General features: G+C 44.2%; 1 protein-coding gene across 1 annotated transcript in view; it reads right to left on the reverse strand.

Annotated features, from left to right (window-relative positions):
- Positions 1 to 224: 224 nt before the first annotated feature.
- gabra5 (gamma-aminobutyric acid type A receptor subunit alpha5) overlaps positions 225 to 25675 on the reverse strand; it is a 90937-nt gene continuing 65486 nt past the window's right edge. Inside the window, exons 8-9 of the mRNA XM_041198657.1 lie at positions 8289 to 8500; positions 225 to 824 (exon numbers count right to left, since the gene is read on the reverse strand). Coding sequence (XP_041054591.1) covers positions 531 to 824; positions 8289 to 8500 — 506 coding nt within the window. The 3' untranslated portion in view covers positions 225 to 530. The remainder of the gene's footprint in view (positions 825 to 8288; positions 8501 to 25675) is intronic.

Below are 25675 nucleotides of genomic sequence, written 5' to 3' on the forward strand. Positions count from 1 at the left end.
GCCCAGGAACTGGGAGCAGCATTTGTTTTGCAGTTCCCCCTTCCTAACTCAGATTATTAGAACAACTGTAGCACTAGGGCTGTTGTCTAAATGAGATTAGGTAACTCATCACATATGTTAAAAGCAATGAACACAGATCAGGAGCTCCATTACTGATGCATCCCAGCATTATCTTTAAAGACCATTGGAAAGTACAAAATAAACCACAGAATCACACAGTGTCAGTTATTTACAGTAATTTATTTTCAACCTGCATACACAAAAGTCAGACTTCAATATTATTCTTTAATTACTGCATTCTCAAAAAGATTATTGTGCCCTGCTTAATTTGCAGTTAATTATAGAAATTGTCAAAGCAAATCTGACATCATCTGCTTATGACATGCAAAAAATATGAAAAAAAGGTCAGAAATAGTTTGAATAAACATACAGTATAAAAGTTTCAGGCGTTTAAAATCTTCCCTGCTTACATCGGTGTCTGCGAATATGGTCAACATCCGGAGGTACTGTACAGTTAATTTCTGGGATGGTTAGTTTGGAGTAATGGCTTCTTTTATAACTGGCTCTCTGTTCAAATATGTGGCCCAATAAACTAAATTAAAGATTCCAAAAAGAACAGGAAACACAACCCTGGACATTTTGTCAATCTTGCTGACACTGTTGTAAGACTTTTTACTTTCAGCAGCCTTTTCCTCTGCCCTCATTTGCACAGCTGTACTCTTTGAAATACTTGGTATGACAGGGTCCTTTGTAATATTCGGGGTGTAAGTCATTCCTCCAATCGCATATGCGTTGTTCATACTCCTTGCCAAGGTTTCTTTTTTCTGGAAAACAGCATAATGCCGTAGCAGTTACAAGCATTTCTGTCTTACGATTACAAAAATCTTGTGTCTAGTGTAGGGAGCTACTATTCAGGCGTTAGTGTCATGGCTCAGGAACTACACTTGATTTCTAATGCAAATATAACGTGTGCATCTGATTAACCCGAACTGAGTGAAACAACAGCAACCCACAACTGAAACAGCAGGTAATACACCAACCAGCAAAATACCAGTAGCAAAGTTGAAGAACTTGCATCAAAATGGGTGAGTCAACAAACAGCTACAAAGTATAAAAAAAAGACAACCAATTAAATTAGTTGTGATATTTTTGTAAAACTTTTAATTTGCCTTCTTGATTACTCTCTAAAGTGAGACACTTAAAGTGCTCTTCTTCCATCTAAAACTTGCACCACATTGGCCAAAGCTCCGCACCTTCTGCCAACTGGTGCCAGCGTGTGGTGTAAGCCATTTAGCAGTCCCAAGTTACGTTAACATGAGCTGCAGGTGCTTGTTGCTTGCTCTCTCTATTAGGGTGGCAATCAGTCACACCCCAAGCTCAGAGAAGATGGTCTCCAGGGAGAAGGAGGCCTCAAATGAACCAACAGCAGGCCAGAGTTTTGGAGTCCTTAGCCCACTGAATATAAAAAGCTGGGATGTTTTTCTGATTGGTCACCTGTGGTGGCCATTTGTGCTTGGAGATTGTAATCAGGCCTTACGCTCACTTATTAAGCAGCCTTACACTTGTTTCAGCCTCACCCATTTACAGACCCATCTGAGTCAGGCCTTGGGCATCGATGGTGCCAAGATATTGCCCCCAATATTCCATTGCTGACCCCCTTTTTTAAGGTAAAGAAATGGGCAACCGGGCCTTCTTAGTGATCAAATATGATTTGTAACAGGGTAAAGAAAGTGAAAAAATTTACGACAAAATAAACTTACCTATCCGGCAGTATTTTGTGGGTGAGTAAAATATTTCTGACAATACTTTCCCTTGGGAGGCTGAGCTCTCTATGAAATCCAGGACTCAAGTCCATGGAGGCTTTACAATTATCTCCATCAGCTACCTGAACAGTTAGCAAGGCATTTGCCTGCTACTCCAAGTGCCTACAGCTTTCAAAGGCCCCAAAATTGCACAGAAGTTTGGAATTTTTCACCAAGATCAGCAGAGCGCCCAACAAAACAGAAAGGAGGGGGCGAGGGGGTGTATGGTTTCGCCAGATCTGAGTTTCTAGGTACATCATTCACTGTGATTCTAAAATTAATGTGAACTTTCAGTACAATAGCTGAAGTGCATAGAAAATTAAAGGGCATTAGAATATTTTAAATACATTTTTGTGGAAGGAAGTTGCAGGGTTATGGGAAAAGGAGTTTGGGACTAATTGGAGAGCACTTTCAATGAGTTGGCACAGAAACGATTGACTAAATGGTTGTCTTTCTAAGCAGCGTGATTCTCTGATGTATTTTTTTCCCCTATTCATTTGAACAATTATTGATGATATATGTTTCAATGTTGTCTGCAACTCGTTTGCCAGTTAACAAGTTTTGCTCTGCAATTTGATGCGTGTGATTCATGAGTATAAAATGGAGGGACAGTGAGAAACAAACCTCTCTGCCTGTGAGCAGTACATCAAACTATTCCTGCTAAATCAATATGTTCTTAACAAAACTGCAAGAACTGGCAATGTTACATATTAGTCGGAATTAATCATATTTGTGTTCTTCATGCAAGATTAATTGGAGTAGAATTTCGCAAAGGCTTGTCGCCTTGTACGTGAGTTAGAGGGAAAAAAAGTAAATTTATGGTCGGCTCATGACCCAAAGGATCTGATTTTTATAGCCTCTCACTGACTTTATTTAAAGGTGGAACTCTCAATCTTTATATTATATGAATGTAGCACACTGGAGGGGAAATATAATGGCCATGTAAACTATATATAAAACTTAAATTCACATCAGGCTGTCAAATGGAACAGTCTTAAATTTGTATTAATTTCAAACATGTTGTCACAATGCTTCACAATAATTGCCGGATTGAGCCAGTTCAGATTGATGGCCAAAGCGCAGGCTAGCAATGACTTCACCATGTTACTGTAAGAACATTTAACACGCATGCTCTCATTTATTTTCACTGGAGTGTTAACTGAGTTAGTCATTGTAAACAGATTAATGGCTCTGTTAAAACAGCCAAGTGAGGGACTTGACGTAAGTGCAGCAAGGGGCTGTATAATAATATTGGTGACATCAATTTACTGTTCCTAACCTCTAACAATCCTGTCATAATGCTGTTGCTTTTAATGGGCAGCCCCCCAGAAACCCAAAATGTAGCCAAAGAGCTGGACAAATCTGACTGTGAAGTCTGTGCACAACAGGTTTTTAAAATATCTGAGATTATGAAAAGAAATTTAAAATAACAATACAGAAATTGGGACGAAGAAAGAAATTTTAGTTGGAACTCTTTAGGTCAAAGGGTGTTGGAGTTGTGAATTAGAATTTCAAAGAAAGGCCACTGAAACAGAGATAATTAGATATGTTTCTGAAGATGGGAACAATTGGGGGTTGTGGATCAGAAGGTAGAGCTATCCCTAAAAAAATGCCATTTTACTTGAGCCCAATGACCTTTTCTTGTACTTAAAAAAATATCATTTTTATTTGACATTGTTTTCTGGGTTGTTATTCAGAAGATTAAGTGATTGTCACCAGTATTTATACTGAGCAAGGGTTTTATATATAAAAGAGATAGTATAGCTGATAATGCATTAAATCTATTGTGCTTAAATGAATTGACAAGAGGGGAATGATATGCTTAATTAAAATTTGCACCTACGTAATCTTCAAATTGACTTAATTTGTATGAGTAACTCAAATTTATAATTATAATTTCCACAAATCATGGAAATAGCGTTGGAAGGTGATATTATTTTATCATACACCATGGGCAGAATTTTACGCTCGGCATGCGGGCATGCGTAAAATGACGCGCAAGGACGTGGGGCATGCGTCCCAACGTCATTGCACACTCACGCGATATTTCGTTTGACGGGTGCGTGCCGGAGTTGACTGCGTGCCCGCTGATAATTGAAGGCCATTAACAAGCTAATTAAAATCAAATTTACACTGCCCTTATGGTTGGCAGGCAGGCGAAAAGGCCAAGCGGACTTTATATTTTTTAGAAAACCTCTTTCACGAGCAGGATGAGGTTTCCTAAAGCAAATAAGCATTAAATAAAAACTTTATTTTTGACTTAAAAACAGAGTCACATGAGGGGACATGTTTTTAAAAAAATTTTTTACTGTCTTTATTCATTTTTTTAAAAAGCACTTCAAACTCTTTGAGGCAGCTCTGTGCCTCAGGCAGATTGAAGTGCTCTTTCGCGCACATGTGCAAACTACACATCAGGCCCGCTCTCCCACCTCCCCACACCCTCACAGATAGTGCTGAGCACTGCTGCTCGCCATCCACCCAGGATGGGCCTTAATTAGCCCGCCCGCCCATGTGAAATTGCGGAGACGAGCCGATTGCGGGTCAGCTTCCCGACTGCCACCGCCTGCACCCACCGAGCCTGCCCAACGAGGGGAAAATTCTGGCCCATATTTCTAATTTCAGCTTAGTGTAGAAAATGATTTGTGATACAATTTAACAATCTCCTTACTCAACATCAGCAAACACATAATACACATTTTCCGTCGAAGTCACTGGGTAGTCATCAGTTGGTTTTCCTTCCGACTCTATCCCAGGAGCATAGGGACATAGAAACAGGAGTCATCCATTTAGTCCCTCCAGACTGTTCTCCCATACAATTACCTTTGCTCCATCTTTCTTAATACCTCTGGATGACAAATCAATCTCAGATATAAAATTAACAATTGACTGAGATTCAACTGCAATTTTTAAGAAGAGGGTTTCAAACTTCTACCACCCTTTGCAAGTTTTTTCCTAACTTCACTCCCAAAAGGCCTCCCTCTAATTTTTAGCAACAAGGCCAAAGGTTACATGTCATACCATTATCCAAGCTGGGATCAATCAAACTAAGCGAAGATTAGAGATTGAACTAGAAGTCCTGGCCCACATGATTTAGTATCACTTTAAGTGTTGTATTTATCCAGTGAGCCATGTCACAATTCTGTTAGTGACTGTTAACATTTACAGAAGAAATCTGAACACTGAACAATTAACCGATAGAACCATGCCACAGGATTTCATGTTTTGAAATGATAACAAACTTCATTGTATACCAAAAAGAATGATACCAAGTAAACACAATTAACTTAACACTATGGGCTGTTTTTGGCCGAGGGGCACTTAAAATATGATGGGTGGCTAGCCCACCACCTCCCTGTCCACCCCTGACCTGTTCCCCATAAAACCATAGGCAGGCGAGTGCCAAAATTGAAAGTCCACCTGCCACTTTTGATAGGATAATTAATGGGCAACTGAGGTTATTAACAAGTTAATTGTCCTAAATATTGCACTGCCCACACTATAATATGGTTGGCATGGAGGGAGGGCAGGGAGGAGAGAGTGGGAAAGCTGTCTTTTTTAACCAGACTGGTTAAAGGGCAGGAAGGAAAGAGGGTATATCCTTCTGGGTTCTCCGTGGGCATTGGAGGCCCCCCTCCCCTACCTTTGTCACTTTCTATCTGGCTACCAAAACCTATCCCTCCACCCCCTTCCTTAGGCTCCTTGATCTTTCCCCATCCAAAGCTCATGTCTTACTTGGGCCTGGGCACCATAACTATCTTCATCTCAGGGCCTAGTTGCAATTCTGGCAGTTCCCACTGCTGAGTCCTGACACTGCTGAGACTGCTAGAGTTGCCGGCCAATCAGATTGGCTGGAAGCTCTTAAGGATGGGGTTTCCTCCCACTGAGGGATGGGACTCCCACTCTCACTTACTTAAGGCTGCCCGCAGAGTGTTATTGCTGCGGGGAAGCCTTGTTTAATGAGGATTGGCCAGCTTCCAACATTTCTTCCAGGGTGGGCGGGCGGGGGGGGCAGGTGTTGGTGGCAAGCAGTATGCGTCCCTGTAAAACTCAGCCCCATAGTTTACAACTATGTATACCATGAACTCAGTTTTACTTTTTACTTGCCCTCCTAAGAATTCTCTTATTCTCTCAACAATCTTGAAGGTGCATTCGCTTTTCTAGAGACCAACCCAAACACATGCCATAGCCCTCCAGAATTCACTTTAATGCTTCTCCATGTTCTAGCAATACTTTGAGGTAAGATTCTATGATGGTCCTTCTGTTAGTTTTTTGGCTATGCGACCCTTCAACTTTTCTTTACAGACGATTGCGGATACCTCAGATCCTTTTTCAGGTTGGTGGTAGATACCTTCCCACACCTTCACAAGCTAACTCTACTGACTGCTTTCTTTCACAAGGCTCTATGAGGACCACTGTAGATATCTTCCAGTAGCTGCAAGCTGAAAATCTTCCAGCTGCTTTCCCCTGACAAAATCCAAGCTTGAGATAGAGTCTCTACCACATTCTGTGTGATGAATGATAAAGTTATTGTCTAACTGACTATCATTATCCTATTGGCTCCCTCAAACCAGTGAGATGCAATATACATCAAAGCAAAGCTATAGCTGCCTCTGTCTGTTCCCAAACTGAACTTCTTGCTCTGTCATCAAACACAGATAAATTACATTAAAGAACCTTGCACCCCCTGTATTGCCTGCCTCTATAATGACTTGACATGTTTTGGGATGTTCTCAAACAGAAATGTAAACAAATTATTTTATCTTCAATGCTACTCTGATTATGTAATCCATATGAATAATGTATATTGCTAATTGAGTTTTATGATCCTTTCTCCAGACTCCCTGCTTCCATGAAGAAACCCCATGTTTACAAAGCTCCTTTCCATCCGGAAACTACATACATAATTTAAACCTCTTATTGAAATAATGACAGGCCTTCTGGCTCTATTAATCTAAGATAGAAGACCCCCTATTGTTTAGTGCTTTCACAACTCTACCCATGACCTTGTAAGATAAAAAATAGGTTAAATTTTAAGTGTAATCAACCCAGGCTTGTTTGAATTGCATCTGCCTGTTATGGCCAGGTTCTCAATCAGATGTTCACTTATCTTATATTTAATACTTTAACCTGCAACTTAAAAGTTATATTCCTGAAACAAAAAGTGTTATTATGAAACATATGAGTTATGAACCAGATATTTGCAACAGCCATCATGAATAATTTCATTTACATCCTTAAATAAATGCACGGTGCTTCTCCAAATGATTAGACAATAACAATTTGCTTGTTTCTTTTGAAAGAGTCAGCAACGAATGACAGCAGTAACTGGAGGATCTTGTTCTTTAAGAACAGCCTTCACTGTCTAACTGAGGCAAATACAGTAGGGCAATTATATTTCTTCATCTTGTTGCTAAGTTAGGATTTAACCATAGTTGGAAATCGCTAACTAAGAGCCCAAACTGTACATTCCACTGTGCAATATAAGCAGTTTGATATAAATGCCTCAAGGGGCAGATTGTACATTTATCCTCAAGAAAACACTAGAAAAACATATTCATTGCTCGTTTATCTCATTTAGTTTGTGGGACCTTGCTGTGCGCAATTGGCTACTGTATTTGCCTACATAACAACAGTGAGTGCGCACTTCAAAAGTATTCAATTGGCTGTGAAGCACATTGGAATGTCCTGAGATGAAGAAAGGCACAAAATGAGTGCAACTAATTCCTTAAAATAGAACAGTCTTTGTCAATAATTTCACTTTTTTTTTGATTGATTCGATGTAAAAACTATGAGGCAGTCGGAGAAAGTTCAGCACTTTCTCAGCTGCCATTACATTTCCAAAGTTTTGAGGAGTTATGGTAGATGGGTAGATGGGCATAGGTTGGCATGGAGGGTATGAGGGGCCAGGGGAGGGTGGATAGAGGGCATGAGGTGGCATAGGTTGGCATGGCTAGGGCTAGTGTGCGGGAAAGGTGAGGTCTGGAGGGCTGTTTTTTGTTTTGATGCTTTTTAAAAAAAAATCTTTGACCAATGGCTGGTGCAGTGAGGAAGACCTTTTTCCCAGCCCACCTCTACACTCAGCAGCCTCCGCATTCATTCCGGGGTTGCCCTGCTAAACTCCCAGAGCCCTGCCATACCAAAATGAAAATCCCAACTTCTGGGACACTTTCTCCCAGGTTGGGTTGGCAGAGCCGGGGAATGTCCAGACGCAGGAGCAAAGATTCAGGCCTAAGTGTCCACAGCCAACTTGGATGAAGAAATAACAAAAAATCTACCATGTCCCTCTTTCTCCCTTTGCGATTGTATCACCACCAGGAATGCCTCAGCCATAACATTCCATTTGTTCCACCACCCCCTCACTCTGGATCTGGGCGCTCTCTCCCTGTCCTGCCTTGAACCCATTCTCTTGCTCTGTATTGGTCCTACAAACCCCAGCCTATGAGTGATGCTTCAGTAATACATAAGTTACATATTAAAAATTCTTACCTTAGATTGAAAAGCTTCCATTGCTTTTTTCCCATCCCAAGCCCAGCTTCGTTTGGTGAAGTAATTCACTGTTGCAAACTCGATCAGAGCAGAAAAGACAAATGCATAACACACAGCTATGAACCAGTCCATTGCAGTGGCGTAAGCTACTTTGGGCAAAGAGTTTCTTGCACTAATGCTCAACGTTGTCATTGTCAGCACTGTGGTTACACCTGAGAAGAAAAGAACAGAAAGCAACATTAACAACAACCACTGGCATTTACAAAGCAATTTTAACATAATTAAATTTTCCAAGACATTTCACCTGACAAAAATTGACAGAGCCAAAAAACAGTTTTCATCTCAGTTCAGCGCATGATGAACAGAGGAAAATGAAAATCTTCCAATTTTAATATCTTATTCCAAATACAAACAAGGAGCCATTCAGCCCCTCGAGCCTGTTCCACCATTTGATAAGGTCATGGCTGATCTGATAGTAACCTCAAATCTGCATCCCACCTACTACCGATAACCCCCTTGCTTCCCAAGAATCTAACCACCTCTACCTTAAAAATATTCAAAGATTCTGCTTCCACCACCTTTTCAGGAAGAGAATTCCAAAGACTCACGACCCTCCGAGAGAAAAAAATTTCACCTCATCTCTGTTTTAATGGGCGACACCTTATTTTTAAACAGTGGCCCCTAGGTCTGCATTCTTCCACAAGAGGAAACATCCTCTCTACATCCACCCTGTCAAGTCCCCTCAGGATCTTATATGTTTCAATCAAGTCGCTTCTTACTCTTCTAAGCTCCAGTGGATACAAGCCTAACCTGTCCAACCTTTCCTCATAAGAAAACCCACCCATTCCAGGCATTAGTCTGGTAAACCTTCTCTGAACTGCTTCCAATGCATTTACATCCTTCCTTAAATAAGGTGACCAGTTTAGTACACAGTACTCCAGATGTGGTCTCACTAATGCACAGTATAGCTAAAGCATAACCTCCAGACTTGTATTCAATTCCCCTCACAAAAAATAATAAATATTAGCTTTCCTAATCACTTGCTGTAGCTGCATACTAGCCTTTTGCGATTCATGCACAAAGACACCTAGATCCCTCTTCATGCCGGAGCTCTAAAATCTCTCATCACTTTGATAATATGCCTCTCTTTTATTATTCCTGGCAAAATGGACAATTTCACATTTTCCCACATTGTGCTCCATTTGCCAGATCTTTGCCCATTCAACTTATCTGTACCTTTTCGTAGTCTCCTTACGTCCTCTTCACAACTTACTTTCCTACCTAACTTTGTGTCATCAGCGAATTTGGCAACCATCCCTTCTATCCCCTCATCCAAGTCATTTATATAAATTGTAAACAGTTGAGGTCCCAGCACTGATCCCTGTGTCATACCACTCGTTACATCTTGCCAACCTGAAAAAGACCCATTTATGCCTACTCTCTGCTTCTTGTTAATTAACAAGATTGAAAAATACTTAGAAACATAAGGGAGGATTTTCCCCTTGTCTGGTGGGTGCAGCGGGTGGGCCCAGGAGCGGCCGCGCAATGGTTCACTGCCTGCGATTGGGCCCCGGCCGGGATTTCACCCTGGCTGGACCTGGGTGGGGTGGGGGGGGGGTGGGGGGGGGTGGGGTGGTTGTGGGTGGTGAGTTGGGAGGAAGACGAGTGCTGAGGTGTGCAGCATGGGCATGCTCAGTGAAAGTCCCTGAAGGCACAGGGCCGCCTCGGGGAGCTGAACATTTTTAACTTTACAACTGAAGATTTTAAAATTAAGGAAAATATGTCCCCTGATGTGGCTTTGTCACATGAGCAAGGACATGTTAAAAATGAGTTTTAAAAGTTTTAATTTTTTTTAATCATTCTTCGAAACCTCATCCCGCCCGTGGATGAGATTTCGTAAAAGATGCAAAGGCCACTTGGCCTATTCGCCCACCTGCTAACTGTAAGGTTGGATGGGCAGAGAAAAATTCAATGTAATTAATCTATTAATCAGCTTAACAGCCCTCTTAATTGTCGGCGGGCGCACTGCCGACTCCCATGCTCACCTGTCGACTGAAATACCGCGCAAGTGCGTAATGACATCACGATGCTTACTCGTTATCATCGCGCATAACTTTTCTCCCGATCGAGTCGGGTGTGCATCCGCCCGACGAGGGAAATATTCTGCCCATAGAAAATAGGAGGAGGTCATTTGGCCCTTCGAGCCTGCTCTGCCAATCAATATGATCATGACTGATTCTCTAACTCAATGCCATACTCACGTGCTCTCCCCATACCCCTTGACGACTTTAGAGTCCAGGAATCTATCTATTTCCTTCTTAAATATATTCAGTGGCTTGGCCTCCACAGCCTTCTGTGGCAGAGAATTGCACAGGTTCACCAGCCTCTGAGTGAAGTTTTTCCTCATCTCAAACCTAAATGGTCCGCCCCGTATCCTGAGATTTTGATCCCTTGTTCTAAACCGCACCCTCCACCCCTCCCACGCACCCCCCCAACCCTCCCCAGCCCCCGCCCCCCCCCACCCCCCAGCCAGAGGAAACATCACTCCTGCATCCAGTCTGGCCATCCCTGTTTTATACGTTTCTATACGAATTTTATATCTTTCAATGAGGTCTCCTCTCATTCTTTGTTAACAATCGATTTTTAATTATTTTGCCAATCTTCTCCCCTTCTCTCCTGAAAGGCATTGGTTTCTTCCCAGAGTTCAGTTTCATTGGCATTACTTTCTCTCCCATCCCTCACCCAAGTCGCAAGGTAGGCCTGATAGGCTCTTCAATCTCAGGATATGTTGTAGCTTAACCAAGAACCTCCTTAGTTGATATCCATACAATGGCTCTTCCAGTATCAGCTTCCACATAACAGTGTAAGCCACTGGCATTGCAGTCAATTGGTTTGTCCTACAGATCAGCTACCTCAAAACATTGAAGCTGGGGTGTTCCTGGTCTGTACAACTTAGCTTTTCAAGGGATTTTCTGTGCCTGCTGGCATCGGGCACGTTCGGTAGGGTGAGCAGACAATATGGCGTGACTGTTTCACGACAGCGTGAAACCAGTTCACGATCGTCCACTCAGCCCACCATTCTCCGCCATCAGACATCAGGAACCTCATTGTAATACATCAGCATATCATTATTAGGCCTGCCCACTGGAATTTCCTCACCCTGCTGGATCATCCACCCACGTAAGAGGGAAAACACGCTGACGTATTTCACAACAGCCCATAAGCGTCGTGCACTTGCTAGGCTGCACTTCACTCGGGACTTCAAGGTTTGTTTTCCTACCTTGCTTCAGTCAGCAATCACAGTCGTCAGCACCAGGCTTCATAGGCGGCACCACATCACTTCTAGGGGGGCTCACGGGTTGGTCTCTATCTTCCAGATCAGCCTTTTGTGAGTGGCTTTTCAATGGCTGCAGGGCTAAGGTTTGTTTGGGGAAGGGGGAGAAGCGGCCTCAGGCAAGGGAAGAGGCTGCAGGGCGAGGGCTGTACTGGGGAAGGAGGGTATCCCAGGGTGTGTGTGGGGGCACATGTTGATCTGTGCAAGTGGCTTCAGGATGGTGAGGGCTGAGGAGGCAGTCTCCAGAGGAGATGAGGCCAGATGGACATATGAGGATGTGTGTGTGAGAATGGGTGGTGATGTACCTTGAGCTGGCAGTGAGTGAGATGTCAGTGAACGTGTGATGGGCTTGTGACTGTATGAGTTTAGAGTGATGAGATGGTTGCCTTACCCTGACTGCATGGATGAGATCATTCATCCTCTATCTGCACTGGATGGCCAACCTCTTCTGTGCAGCACTGGCATTGATCACTGCTGCTGCCACCTCCCAAGCCTGGTTTGTCACACTGTTGCCCATCCTGCAGCCAGAATAGGGGTAGAGGACATCATGGCGGGCCTCCACAGTGTCCAAAAGGCATTCCAGTGACACGTCATTAAACCTGGAGGCTGCAGTCTTCTTGCCTTTTGTGGACATCTTCCGTACAGTAGTCATGGGCTGGAAGCACTGAAATGGCTGGAATTTAAATATAGCGCCTGGTTTAATGAGTGGCGAGGTGATGGAGTGGCAGGTGAATGAGAGCCCGCCCGCCAGCGAAACAGTGTGTTTCACAGGAATGCATAACTAATGTGGCAGGTCTGGGATGATATGGCATGAAAAACCACCATTGTAGCCAGTGGGTAAAATGTTTTACCTGCACACCTGCAAATCTGGGATGATTCTGCCCTAAGTCACGGCACCAACAAGGAATCTTTAAAATATTGTTTTTGAAATGCAAGCATCAATGAATGTATCACAGTACTTGTAGGCATTTGCTCTATAATATTGATTCATCTGTACAATGTAATTTTCAAGACTGCTGGCATTACTAATGCTACCAATCATTTTAGATGTGGAAATATGCTTCGAGTCACTAAACATCAAAAAAATATTTTGTTCTGCTTTCAACAAAAGAGTTCTTTTTTATCCTTTAGTACTTAAAACATGGAACTTAATTTTTCGTGAGGAAATAATATGTTTTACTGAAAAGCCATTTGTTTTGTGTGAGGGGTGCTGAAGGTGTAATTCTATAATGGAATATTGGAACATGGTTCATGATTCAATAATTTCCATTAAAAGCTATCTGTTTGGATGTTGCATGTACCAATAATTACACAGACCAGGAAATTACACGGCTTCTCCCCACAGAGGATGCGGTGAGCCACTTAAATCTCCATTCAATTCGGCAGGAGCGTAATATGCTGTCAGGTGGGAGGGGCCGTAAAATCCTGGCCATGAGGTTTATACTGACAAAGTTTATAATCTAACAATGAAATCCATTTTCTTTCCATCAGCAACTTGCCTATAACGTAGTTAAAATATCTCAAGACGTCCAAACGTCCCAATACTGTCTGAGTAATAGCAAAGCAAATATGGAATTCACCCGAGAACATTGAATGATGGAAGAGTGATGGGGCATTTTGGTCAGTAAAAGCCATGCCTGTTGGTTGAGTGATACAGCCAGATCCTGATACCATGGCCCGAGTTGTCAGAAACAGTTGTTAATCTCTCCAGCTTCCATGACAGAGAACAGTAACTGAACATTCAATGCTGCATTGACATTCCAATGCAGCCACCAGCAGTAGCCCCAATGTGGCAGCATTAAAATCTAAATTATATATTTTTGGTATCTCTGGAGGGACAGTGCATCACTCAAGAGCTGGACCATCCTCTACATTGATGGAGGTATCGTGCTAACTGTGACAAATGAAACAAATTGCTACCAGTGGTGTTGGAAGCCACCATATTACAAGTGGCTATGTTGGTTGCGACATTCAGTACTCTGGAATCTGTTCCATTCACATTTTGGGTGGATTGCTGAGCAACACTCTATTCGCTTCTCTAGATAGCATTTTCAATTTGAGGGTTGCTGAACCATGGCTTGTGCCATGATTTTACTATGGGGCAGGGTGAGGAGACAGGTCGCAGGTCTACCTCAGCCAGAACAGGGATGGAGCCCCACGCTGTTGGCATTGCTCTGAAACACACGCCAGCTACCTAATCAACTGAGCTAACCACCGCCACCACCCCCTACACCCACCCCCCTCCTCCCACCCATGTCAATGCTGATAAAGCTTAGGCTGATGCTCAAGAAGGACTTGCTTCTTACAAACATTTAGGCCAGCAATGTGAATTTGATATTACTGGCCTATATTCCTTTCCTGGCTACTGGGGAAGGACTAGAGGGAAAACAAACAAAAGTTGCAGTTGAGACTTTTAAACAGCTGAGCAAAAGCATATTTCAGAGCTTTATTTATACTGCACCTGCCTTTCTTGTGTGGAAATGGCACTTCTGGTATTTTGGGAGTGTCAGGGTGACAGTGGTAGTGAACACACTAAAATCTGAGGCACTTGGAGATACCCTAAACAATTCAATGTTCAGTTAAAAATGTTAGTAATTACAAAGTAATCCACAAGCCATGCCATTTTCATTAGGTTTGCTTGTCACAGCTATTATATGATGTGGTGAAGCCATGAATAAGTTATCTGTATTTCTTAATAAAAAATAGTCTACTATGGCAGATTCTATTGGTACATGAGATTTTGCAAAGAATTACAGGGGTAATTCCGCAGACCCGCACTCTGAAAGCAGCCATGCTCAAAAGGAGCACGAGTCAGCGATAGCCTTATAACATTGTGTCCTGTTCTGGGACTCACTTTCACTGCAATCATGTTTGGGGTGTGGGCTCACAGGGTGAGTCCCCAAATAGCACAGTGTGTATATCTAGTGAGTAGGTTGGCCCTGCAAAACAAAAGACATCTTATATTTGCTACTTCAAGGTTGATTTCCCAATCAAGAACTTTATTTCAAATTAGATTCTAAATTGGAAAAGTAGTTTTAATGTGCTCATTGCAATTACAAGCTATATAGGAAACAAGAGGGTAAATCCTTAAAATGTGAGCTAGGCTGTTCAGGGATGTTTCCAGAAAGTATTTCCACATACTGAGGATAGTGGAAATCTAGAGTTCTCTCCCCAAAAAGCTGTTGAGGCTGTGTCAATTGAAAATTTCATTATTGTGTTAAGAAATAGAGATAGTTTAAGCAAGTTACATTTGTATTTATGGGTATCAGAAATTAGTTTTAGCTTTGATATTTAAGTTTGATTTGTAATTTTGCATCTGTGTGTTAAGAAAAGGTCAAGTTGAGTTTGAGTTTCACTTTAAAAGGTGCCTGCATTTCTAATGAGAGTTTACAATTATAAGAGAAGTTAAGCAAACAAGAATAGAAAAACTGGGCTGTTGCCTAGCAACAGGGATCCAGAGAGGCAGATCCCTCCCACTGACACACACCAAAAAAAACTAGAAGTAGCAGTTTTGAGTTCAGTTTTGAAGACAGCTGCCAGGTAGAAGCAGCCTAAAAGAGGACAGGTAGCCTGACCCAAGCTAAAGAAGAAAGTTCCAGAGGATCCAGGGGAGAAAGTCCCAGGCAGACCTTCTAGTCAAAGGAAGGACAGGAACCTGGAAAAGGTCCTGTTAAATGAAGTTAACAGTGAGGGATAGAGAAAGGCTCCAAACTTCAATCTTAAAGCTACAAATGCAGGAATTAAAGTGATGTAAAGGCTTGTAAGAAGTCAGAAGGTCCAAAGAGGCAACTGAAGGTCTGTAACTCTTTGCTATGGACATGTGAAGCAGCGGTGTACTGTTGACAGCTGAGTCGGTAAGAGTGAGTGTACAGAAGAAAGCTTGAATGCATGTGGTGACCCAGGGGAGAGGAATATCGGATGGAAATTCAAAACCCTGCAGGTGGAGTGTCGTTTTGGGAGAAGATTCCAAGGCGAGTTCTTGGAAAGTGGAGATTGGAAACCCTTGTGTGAAAGACGGAATTCAGTGAGACTGGTTGACTCACAGGGTAATAAGTGTCTGGGAGGAGTTGAGGAGCAATCCATAGCATCTGTCTGGGGTGGCATCTGTCACTTGGTTTCAGAGTATGTTGTGTCTAACCACAGGTTGCCAATTGGTTTACATGGACTTTACTTACTGTGAACGTTCGAGTACAAGATAGCTTTTGTAACTTGTGTTAGCCTTACGAATTTGTATATATCTGTAAAGGTATAGCTGTGGGGAGGGAGTACTGTAATATGGTTCATCTTTTCTTGTTCAATAAATGTTTTATGCTTTTGTTAAAAGTTCATTAGCTGACTCCAGTGATTCTGTTCAGTCATCCCTCTCCATGTCCCTAAATAAACAAATAAAGGTTAAAATCTATCAAGCTGGGTTCCACCCTGGATCAGGCTTGACCAGTGGTAACCTCAACTGTGGATCATAACAGTTGCGATTAAGATAATGTACAAATCAGCCATGATCTAATGGAATGGCAGAATGGCCTCAAAGGGCTGAATGGTCTACATTTCTACCGAAGATCCTATTCTAATATGGAGATACCAATGGTGTCATGCCCATTCCGTTGGTGAGCCTGCGTTCTTCCATTGCTCCTCCTTTTCTTCTTCCAAAAGGTGAAGAAATGGCTATTCCTGTGGGAAACCTGGAAACCTCTTGTCCTGTCTAAAAGGAGCAGAGAGGAAATGGTAGCCCCGCAGAAATGGTGCAAAGACAAATGGGAAAGTAGTTGTCTGCAACAAAAAAATACAAGCAAGATCTTACCAGTCAGAAAGAAGGTTCTTGGAAATCTTACAAACAACAGTAGCTGGGCTACTTATTTCCTGAAGGGACCTGCATACTGATATTATATGGTGGAATGAGGTGGAAATGATGGGAAAGATGATGAATGGAGCCCCCATGTCATAATTAGCCTGGAGCTGTCTAAAAAAAAGGGTGCAAATATCTCTAGCTGATGGAATGGATGGTAAAAGAAATGAGGCATGTGCTTGAGTGGATGAAGTTGCCAGAACGATTCTCTCACCCAGTTTTTGCTGCTCAGCAAATGCCACCACCATAATGAGATTGGAAAATCCAAATTAATGTCTCAGAAAATTGCCCTTGGAGGAAATTTCATGAGTCTGTGTTCCCAATGTGGAGCTTCGCCTCTTCCGACTGTGTATCCAGAATTTGAGCACAGGTACGTCTGACTTGTCCCCTGTATGTTTGGAATGACATGACAAACTTGAAGGCATGGAGTGGGCAAGACAGAGACAATGAACTGTCCAATAAGGTTCGCAATGTTTCCAAAATTGTGTGAAAATATCATTTTTTAAACGACTCACCTAAGTAAATTTGAAATAGTTAATATGCTACGGCAAGAATGACACATAAGGGGAGAGTCCCCAGAGTCTAAGCTGAACAGCCACAGGAGGTCTTGTGGCTCAGTAGGTGGCTTCCCTATGAGCCAGAAACTTTGGGTTCAAGTCTGACTCCAGGACTTGTTGGTCATGGAAGGAGTGTCCATGACATGGTGTTCAAACAAGTTGATAATCAAGCTTCCCTCCACTATTCTCCAAAGATGGATGCGAAGATACTAAACAAGCAGCCCAGAATTGTTCAGGCACACCAAAATATGTAAAAATCAGGTAGGTAATAGTGAAGGAATGCACCTGATTTTCCTTTTGAGTTTAAACAGAGGAAAATCAGGCAGGCTCCTTTACATGCATGCACACTGACCTACCCGATTTCCCGGTATTGACTACTCTCTGGGCTGACTCACTAACATCTTCGATATGCCACCTTGTGAAGAAGAGGGAGGTGTGAGAGAGTTAGAGCTGGAGTAACAGAGAAGAAAAGATTTAGAGGATGAATAGGACCAATTAGGGCTACCTATCCTTTTTCAGTTTTAATATTTTTGAGAATGGCAGTTTGTCATATGGTAGCAATCATTCAAAGTCTTGTACATCTTTCTGAGGGATAGTCAGAATATTGATGAGGATTGTATAAAAGAACATGAAGTCTCAAGTTTCATTTTTATTCTTTCATAAGATCAGGAGGTCACTGGTAGAGCCAGCATTTGTTTCCCATCCCTTGATGCCACTGACTGACTTGCTAGGCTAATTTGGAGGACAGTTAAGAGACAATTGCTGTAGGTCTGGAGTCACATGTAGTCCAGACCAGGTATGGACAGCAGATGTCCTTACATATAGGACATCAGTGAACCAGACAGATCTTTAAAATGATCAATGATTGTTTCATGGCACTATTACTGAGACATGTTTTCAATTCCAGATTTTTATTAATCAATTGAATTTAAATTCCACCAGCTGCCATGATGAGATTTGAACCTATGTCACCAAGATATTAGTCTGGGCCTTTTGGATTATGAGCCCAATTACATTACCATTATGCCACCGTCTCTCCAGAGACACAGAACACAGGAGCATAATATTATTAATGACTCAATAAACTGTAATCAGCAACCAAATTGATGAATATTGCCATAATTTCATACCAGTTAGTTTTATAAGAGGCCTCAGGGTCACCAGAGGAGGAGTCAATCAGTAATTTTACCTTACTGAAGTGGATTTAAATCCAATGGATGTTCTCTACAATTGGTTCTAATGGTTCTAATTGTAACTAGTTGGAACAGATTAATTCAGTTGCTGGTGGACAAGAGTCAGACTCCCAGAGAACTCCGCAACATTGAAACGAAAACCCCAACCTCCAGGGCACATTTTCCCAGGTTGGGTTTGTGGAGCGGGAAATGTCCTGACTCTGTGCTCTTGACCTGGGAGCAAAAATTCAGGCTTTAATTTCACCCCAAGAGGGCATAAAGATAACTGGCGTACAGAGCTGGAAAAGTCATATCAGAACACTCCTTTGAGATTAGAATCTAAGCCACATTGGATGAAGACTTGCTTAGTGCATCAGAATTGTAATGAACAGGTTTACAATCTCATTATACATGGCATACAGATGGAATCTTACTCCATTGTTGGCATGGAATAATGGGGCTTTACTTTTCATCTAATCTCTGGTAGATATTAATATGTCAGTCAGTGATACCGACACAGCAGGGAATAATTTTTTGTTGGTGGCAGTAATTTTCTGATAAGTACTGGTAACAGAAAGGGTAACGACCACCAGTAGATATTGGAAAATTACTACTTGGGTGTCAAAGGTTCCCAATATCATATCATATGATCAACACAAAAATCATTCACAAGTTTCTGATATCTGAAATTATCAAATATTTAAATGTGCCTGTTTCACTAGCACTGACCCAACAGGGAACTATTTCAAAAAAGTCTCAGGTATTTAACATTGGCATTTTTGATAATTCTCACTTTGGTTTTCTAATCATTTGACAAAATAAAAGTACTTCTTCAACAAAAGCAGATTAATTCAGAGGTTTTCTGTATGCAGGGTCCTCTTGCCTAGCTCCCAAGAGAGAGTTTGGCTCCAAAATGAATCAGTCATGCAATAAAACAGGAATGACCGCAGCATATGCCTCTGCTGTCATGGAAACCTGGGGGCAGTCAAACTAAGAGAGGGCGTTCCTGTCCTGCTCCTTTACTGAGTAGACAATACAGCACTCAGCTGAATGGGTTAACTTGATAAAATTTATCTTGCTTCCTTTTAGTCATCATGCACAAGAGACAGATAACATTGAGAAATGAATTGTACCATTGCTCCAAAGGACATTGCTTCAATTCAAAGCTGTTGGCTGCCCTCCATCAAAAACAATTAAAATTATATAGCTTTACAGTCCTGCATTATTGAAAAATCCGCTTCTTCAAAAAAAGAGTTTAATAAATGAAAAGGTAAAGATTTGAAACAGCTTTAGAGTTTAATCAAAATTAAACTATTTCTACTTATCCATTTCACATAAACATCTTTGTAATTACCACAAGTTTGTTAATAACCTCATTCTTCATAACAGTTATAATTAAGAAAAATCAGCAACTTAATTGTTGTTTAAGCAAAGCAATGGTAAATGTAACACTTAAATCTGCTAATTAACCACGTTCACGGCTGCGCCTTGAAATTTAACAGTCAGCACCAAAATACAAAAGTTCAAAGGCTTCACGTTTATATTTCTTACTTTAATTATTAATGTGTAAATTATCTCATCAACCGCAATATAGTTCTCTTTGCAACGATGCGAGAACCTGCCAAGCGTCCAGCATGGGTTAACAGGTAACCCCTTATGCTGTGCCGCAAGGGCACAAGCAGTAAAGCTTGATTTTTCTTCCCTTCTTTCATTTTAATATAAGGAACATAGGATCCACCCCAATTCCTTCCTCCCTTCCCCTTAAGGTCCTGCCTGCCTCTTTCCAAGGTATGAATTTTAAGGGCAGAATTTTCCTGTTGGCGTGTGGGGACGGACCCGCAGCCAAGCTCATGAAATGACGCGCAGTGAGCATCCCTCCGTCACCGGGTGCCATTGCGATATTTCATTGGGCGGGCGCGCGATAACCTCCGATGCGTGCCCGCCATTAATTAATGGGCCATTTAAGGCCCCGGACGACAATTTTTCGGCGCCCATGCGATCTTCCGGTCAGCACACGGGTGCAATGGGCAGGCAGCTAGGACACGTATAAACCTCAGCCATGGGCGGGATAAGAGAGCTCCGTGGGATCATGAGTGTGTTCTGTCAAATATTGATGTTTCAAAGTTACTGATACTTGCCTGTGTGATCTGCAATACTTCAAAACGCATACCAGCTGCTTGGTCTGGACTCAACCTTCAGGTCAGCACTCTGCAGTGAGGAATCTTTTTTGGGCCTGCAGGTTTCAGGAAGCTTTCCCTTAGCCTGGGAATGGGAGCTGAACTCTCCACTGGATGCACCTCCTCTGAGGAGGAAGGGAGGGCTAGAAAGGGGAGGAGGCCAGGAGTGCACATTCAGCCTCCAGGGGAGCCACCTTTGGGAGGTCAGGTGCAGGCACAAGGGGCGCAGGGCCAAGAGGTAGTCCAAGGCGGAAAGGGCCACAGAAGACGTCACTATCCTGCTGCCAGGGTACACAGGCGGCAAAGCAACTACCTCAATATGACTGAGGTGCAGTGCCGAAGGAGACTCCGTCTCTCAAGGGAGACAGTCAACTATATCGGTCAGATGATTGGGCCTGAGATCTCCCCTAACTGTGTGGGTGGACACCCCATGCCAGTGGCTCCAAAGGTCACAGTTGCCTTCAACCTCTATGCCTCTGGCTCCTTCCAGGGGTTGGTGGGTGATCTTTGCGGTGTCTCCTAATCAGCTGTCCACACTTGTGTCAAGCAGATCTGTTCAGGCGTGCATTTTCCTCTACCACTGGGACAAGGCCAGCCAGGCAGAGTGAGCCAGAGGCTTCGCGGCCATTGCTGGCTTCCCCCGTGTCCAGGGTGCTATCGACTGTACACATGTGGCCATCAAGGCGCCAGCTGGTGAGCCCAGTGCCTTCATCAACAGGAAGGGCTTCCACTCCATGAACGTGCAGATAGTGTGTGATCACAGGATGCTGATTCTGCAAGCCTGTGCAAGGTGCCCAGGCAGCTCCCACGACGCCTACATCCTCAGACACTCTCAGGTTTTGGGGCTCTTCAGTGCTCCAGCCCGGCTTGATGGATGGCTGCTGAATGAAAAGGGCTATCCCCTCAGAAGGTGACTCTCCGCCATCCAAGAACAGAAGCTGAGCAGCGGTACAATAGGAGCCATGTTTCCACAAGGGCTGGTGGAGAGAGTCATTGGTCTTCTCAAGACGCTCTTCCGATGCCTGGACCGCTCAGGGGGTGCAATCCAGTACCCCCCAGATCGTGTGTCTCGGTGATAGAAGTAGCATGCTGCACTCTCCACAATCTTGCGCTGGAAAGGGGCAACGCTGTGGACAATGAAGATATCGACGCATTGGCTGCAGATGCACATGATGAGTCCAGGAGTGAGTCCGAGGGTGAGCACGCACAGGGAAATGGTGAGGGGGTAGACGCTGACCCGGGCAGACTGCAGGGAGGCAGGGACACCCAGGAGACTTTAATCTAATGAACCTTCAGCTAGCACACCACAGATGGACCTCCAGGACAAGCCTGGGCTGTATGTTCCATATTTGAGACTTATGTGCAAAATCAGTTAGGAACATTAACTTGTTAATAAAGCTGAATGTCCCACAAAGCATTCATTATATTATTGGAAACCATCCACTTGCAGAACAAAAGAGGCAATCTCAGAAATGGTGACATGTCTGAATTTAATATTGCAACCAAAGAAACTTAATGAAACAAAATGAAAAAGGTGTTAAAAATCACACCAACTCATAAAGACCTCATCTCGGGCCAACACAAAAGCACCAGTGATAAACCCGTGGTGTGCCTAAGGTGTCTTATGTTTACGTTTTCAGGTGCTATGCCTTGGTGCTGCCCCCTCGCTGGGAGTAGCATCTGAGACAGCCTGCTCACTCTGCTGTCCTGTTGACCTCGATGACGTTGGTGGTCGTCCTCTGGGCCGTGAAGCCTGTGCTGGCCCAGCCTGGGAGGGAGCTGCCAGATCCACAGCTGACACCTCCCCAGTCATTGCAGCCTCACCAGGTGCAACGGTCACTGGAAGAGGGGCGGAGGAGCTGCTGCCCTCATCTGAAGCACCCTGAGAGGAGCCTGAAGAGACGACAGGCAGCTGCTGCGCCAAGGTGAGTTCACTTCGGGCCTCCCTGCTCACCGTGGATGGATGGGCACCAAGCTGGGAAACCATCGCCCACACTAGCACTGACCAACTGAGGTCAATGCTGATTTGAGGGCTTGCTGGTCCGAAAGCACACTCAGGAAGTCCTGATGGGTCTCCTGGAGGAGCCTTTCTACGAGAGTTACCACTCTCTCCATGGACAACACATGGCACTCGGACATGAGGCTCATTGCTTCGGCAATAGTCCAAGTAGACTCCTCCACCATGGACACCAAGCCAAGCATAGCCTCATGTATCTCCCCCAGATGCTCCCACATACCTGGTTGCATTTCCTGCAGCTGCTGCTTCGCGGACGACTCCAGAGGCACATCATCGGGCACCGATTGAGCATGTGCCTGGTCCCCTGCAGCCCTCCGACTGCAGGCGCCATGGGCGCTCTCTGTCTCTGCCAGCTCCTCCAGCGACTGTGAAGTGCCCTCAACGCTGTGCCCCAGGACACGAGCCGATGTTCTAATTCCCACCGAGGTGCTAGGATCTGTGTTGGTGCCTGCCTGGCAGAGATGGTATGATGCTGGTGAGACTTCAGGGTCCTCAGGTGTGAGAGGGGGCCTCTGCTGCTCCTCCTCCTGGCCCTGCTCCTCTGATACTGAAAGGAAGAACATGGACATTGGATTAGTTAACGTGGAGACAATGTCAATGTGCAGCCCTGTCCCCTGGATCATTATGCGCTCATCCTTCCATAAGCAATGGTTAAGCAATGTTGCAAACTTCAATTACTGAACATTCAGCACTGCCATGGCTGTTGGGAGAACAATGCTGACTTCACTGCTGGGCAAACATACCTGCCCGTGGCACTCCAGCCTCAATGACACCTAGGAACATGGCACCTCTCCAAATCTAGGGCCTCCTGCTTGAAGCGACTGAGAGTCGCCAACTGTGCCGGTCCGCTGCCAATTCTCACCTGCTTGGCAGCATTATGTACATTCTTCTCCTGAAAAGAGAAGAGCATTGATTAGTGCTACTTGTACCTGGACTCTCTTCGTGGACAGCCCACCCCAACCAGTGTGGGACATTGCAAGGCTCCAGTGTCTCCTCACCCTCCTGCTGCCGAACACTCACACAAAGATGCTAGGCCTGTCCACCTCCCCGCCCCCCTTGGCCAAATGTTGCCTACATCACATTAAGGCACTACACGGTCTAACTTTCCATAGCAAGGAGGCGCAAGCATGTGGAGCACAGAGGGCAGCAGATCGATCGTTGCCATGCCACCTTGAAGCTCCCCACCCAGCTTGTCATCGCCTTGACTTTGACATGTCCTGGAGCTCCAGCACTGCGCCTAGGTGCAGATCCTCCAGGTTGCCCCCAAACCAGTAATATGGGTCACAGTGTACCACATGCTGCGGGGGCAGAACCCACCTCTTCACCACCTTCTCAGGGTGACCTTGGCATGGGCGATAGCTGCTGGCCCACCCAGCGAAGGACACATGCTGTCAATGTTTCAATGCAGTCTCTACACTCAGCCTTGGGGGGTGGGTGGGGATGGGGCGCCGGGGGGGTAAGCCGACCTGCTGGGTTAAGGGACCAATGCCAACATGGTACTCACCCTTCCTGAGCGCAACAGGTCGTTGAAGCGCTTGCGGCACTGGGCCCAGGTGCGCCGCACTATGTCGCAGGAGCTCACCACCTCCGCCACCTCATCCCAGGCATGTTTGGTCATGTTGCGGGGGCCTTCATCTCCCTTCCTGGGGTACGAGGACCTCCCGCCATGTTGCCACCTCCTCGAGGAGGGCAGTAAGGCAATCACTGGAAAAACAAGGGGCACAGTGCCCCCCTGCCCTACCCTCCTGCCTGGCCTGGTCCCCAGCAGCGCTCGGGGGAGCCCTTCCACTGGCCCTAATTCGCAGCCTTTGAAAGGCTGAAGCAACTTTTTAAAGCAGGCCGCCGGGTGGCCATTGGGCCCAGTGGTCTTTGCAGTCCCGCCGCTGCCCGCCCACGCCCACTGTCCTCAGGAGCCGCGATGGTGGCGCCGACCCAATCGTGGGCGGCGATCGGCTCCGCAACCACACCCGCTCCCGCCAGCCAGAAAATTCTGCCCTGAGAATAATATCTAATCCATCACCATCTCACTCAGATGGTTATTTCTCGTATATGTGTACATGTGCTTGGGCAGCAATGACATGTCATTTGACCCTGGAAGCTGAATTGTCTTGGGGTTTTTCCCACTCCCCTCAGTCTGTGCACCTAAATGGGGTTTCTGTTACAATTCGGCCAAAGTTCCAGTGCCAGATCAGGAGCAGCTCTGAAATTTACCCTGCAGGTTGTCCATTATGGCCATGCCTAATTCTGTTCTCAGTAATCATCCACACTACAGCAGACAGTGATGAGGAGTAAGGACCCTTGAGGATTTTTCCCTTCTATAGACAAGGCTACTTAGCAATCAAAGTTGAGACTGTCAATATTTAAGGGCAGCTGAGACAGATGGGTGATGGAAAGGGGATAAAGGGAAATGGATTGAATCAGGGGCTTTTAAAAACCAGCTCAGAAGTGTCATTAAAAGGAGTGTGGGATTCACATTCCATACTAGTATGTCAAGATGCAAAATAATATGTTGCAGGGAGATCAAAATTAAAAAGTAGCAATGCCAACACTACAATCTACATACAGGTTAAACTTTACTATCCTGCACTAACTAGCTCTCAGTACTTGCTGAAGATTGATGGAGAATGAAATTATTCTTCCATGAAGTCTGTCCTACTTGTATATTCTTGATTATCTCTTGTATTTTAATGTTAAATAACTCTTCCATGAAATCTATTCTGCTCACAATATGCGCATGTAATCACAGAAGAATCATAACAAGCAGGCTACATACTTTTAACTTGGAGGAGTTATTTCATGCTACACTGGATCAACACACTGCAAAGCTTAATGTTTCAGCCAAATGAAAAGAAAGCTCTGTGATCCAGTAGAAGTCCACAGCTTCAATAAGTGACTATTCTTTATAGATTTTCTACTATTGATGCTGTTTAGACACGAATTCCTAGTCGAAGGCTTTTACACTGTCTCAAATTGCAATGCACCAAATTTTTCAAGATCAGTTCATTAATATAACCTCAGGTGCACATTTGGACAGGTGCAGGCAGCAGTCTCATGGTTGGAGTTATAGAAAATTGAATGAACAAAATTTTTAAGTGTGACGTGAACCCATTAGCAGCTTTTGCCAAGCCTGTAAGAAGAGGTGACCGAGAAGTGACAAGTAAAATGGACAGACCAGGAAACCCAAGGTGCTGTTTGATGGTTGCTAAAGTGTGGGTGGGCACCATGTGAGATACTTGCAAGGAGAGTGATGCTCTCTGTTCTGTGAGGCCATCTCCAAAGCCAGCATG

The sequence above is a fragment of the Carcharodon carcharias genome, chromosome 11, assembly GCF_017639515.1.
Source record: "Carcharodon carcharias isolate sCarCar2 chromosome 11, sCarCar2.pri, whole genome shotgun sequence".
Taxonomy (NCBI): Eukaryota; Metazoa; Chordata; class Chondrichthyes; order Lamniformes; family Lamnidae; genus Carcharodon; species Carcharodon carcharias.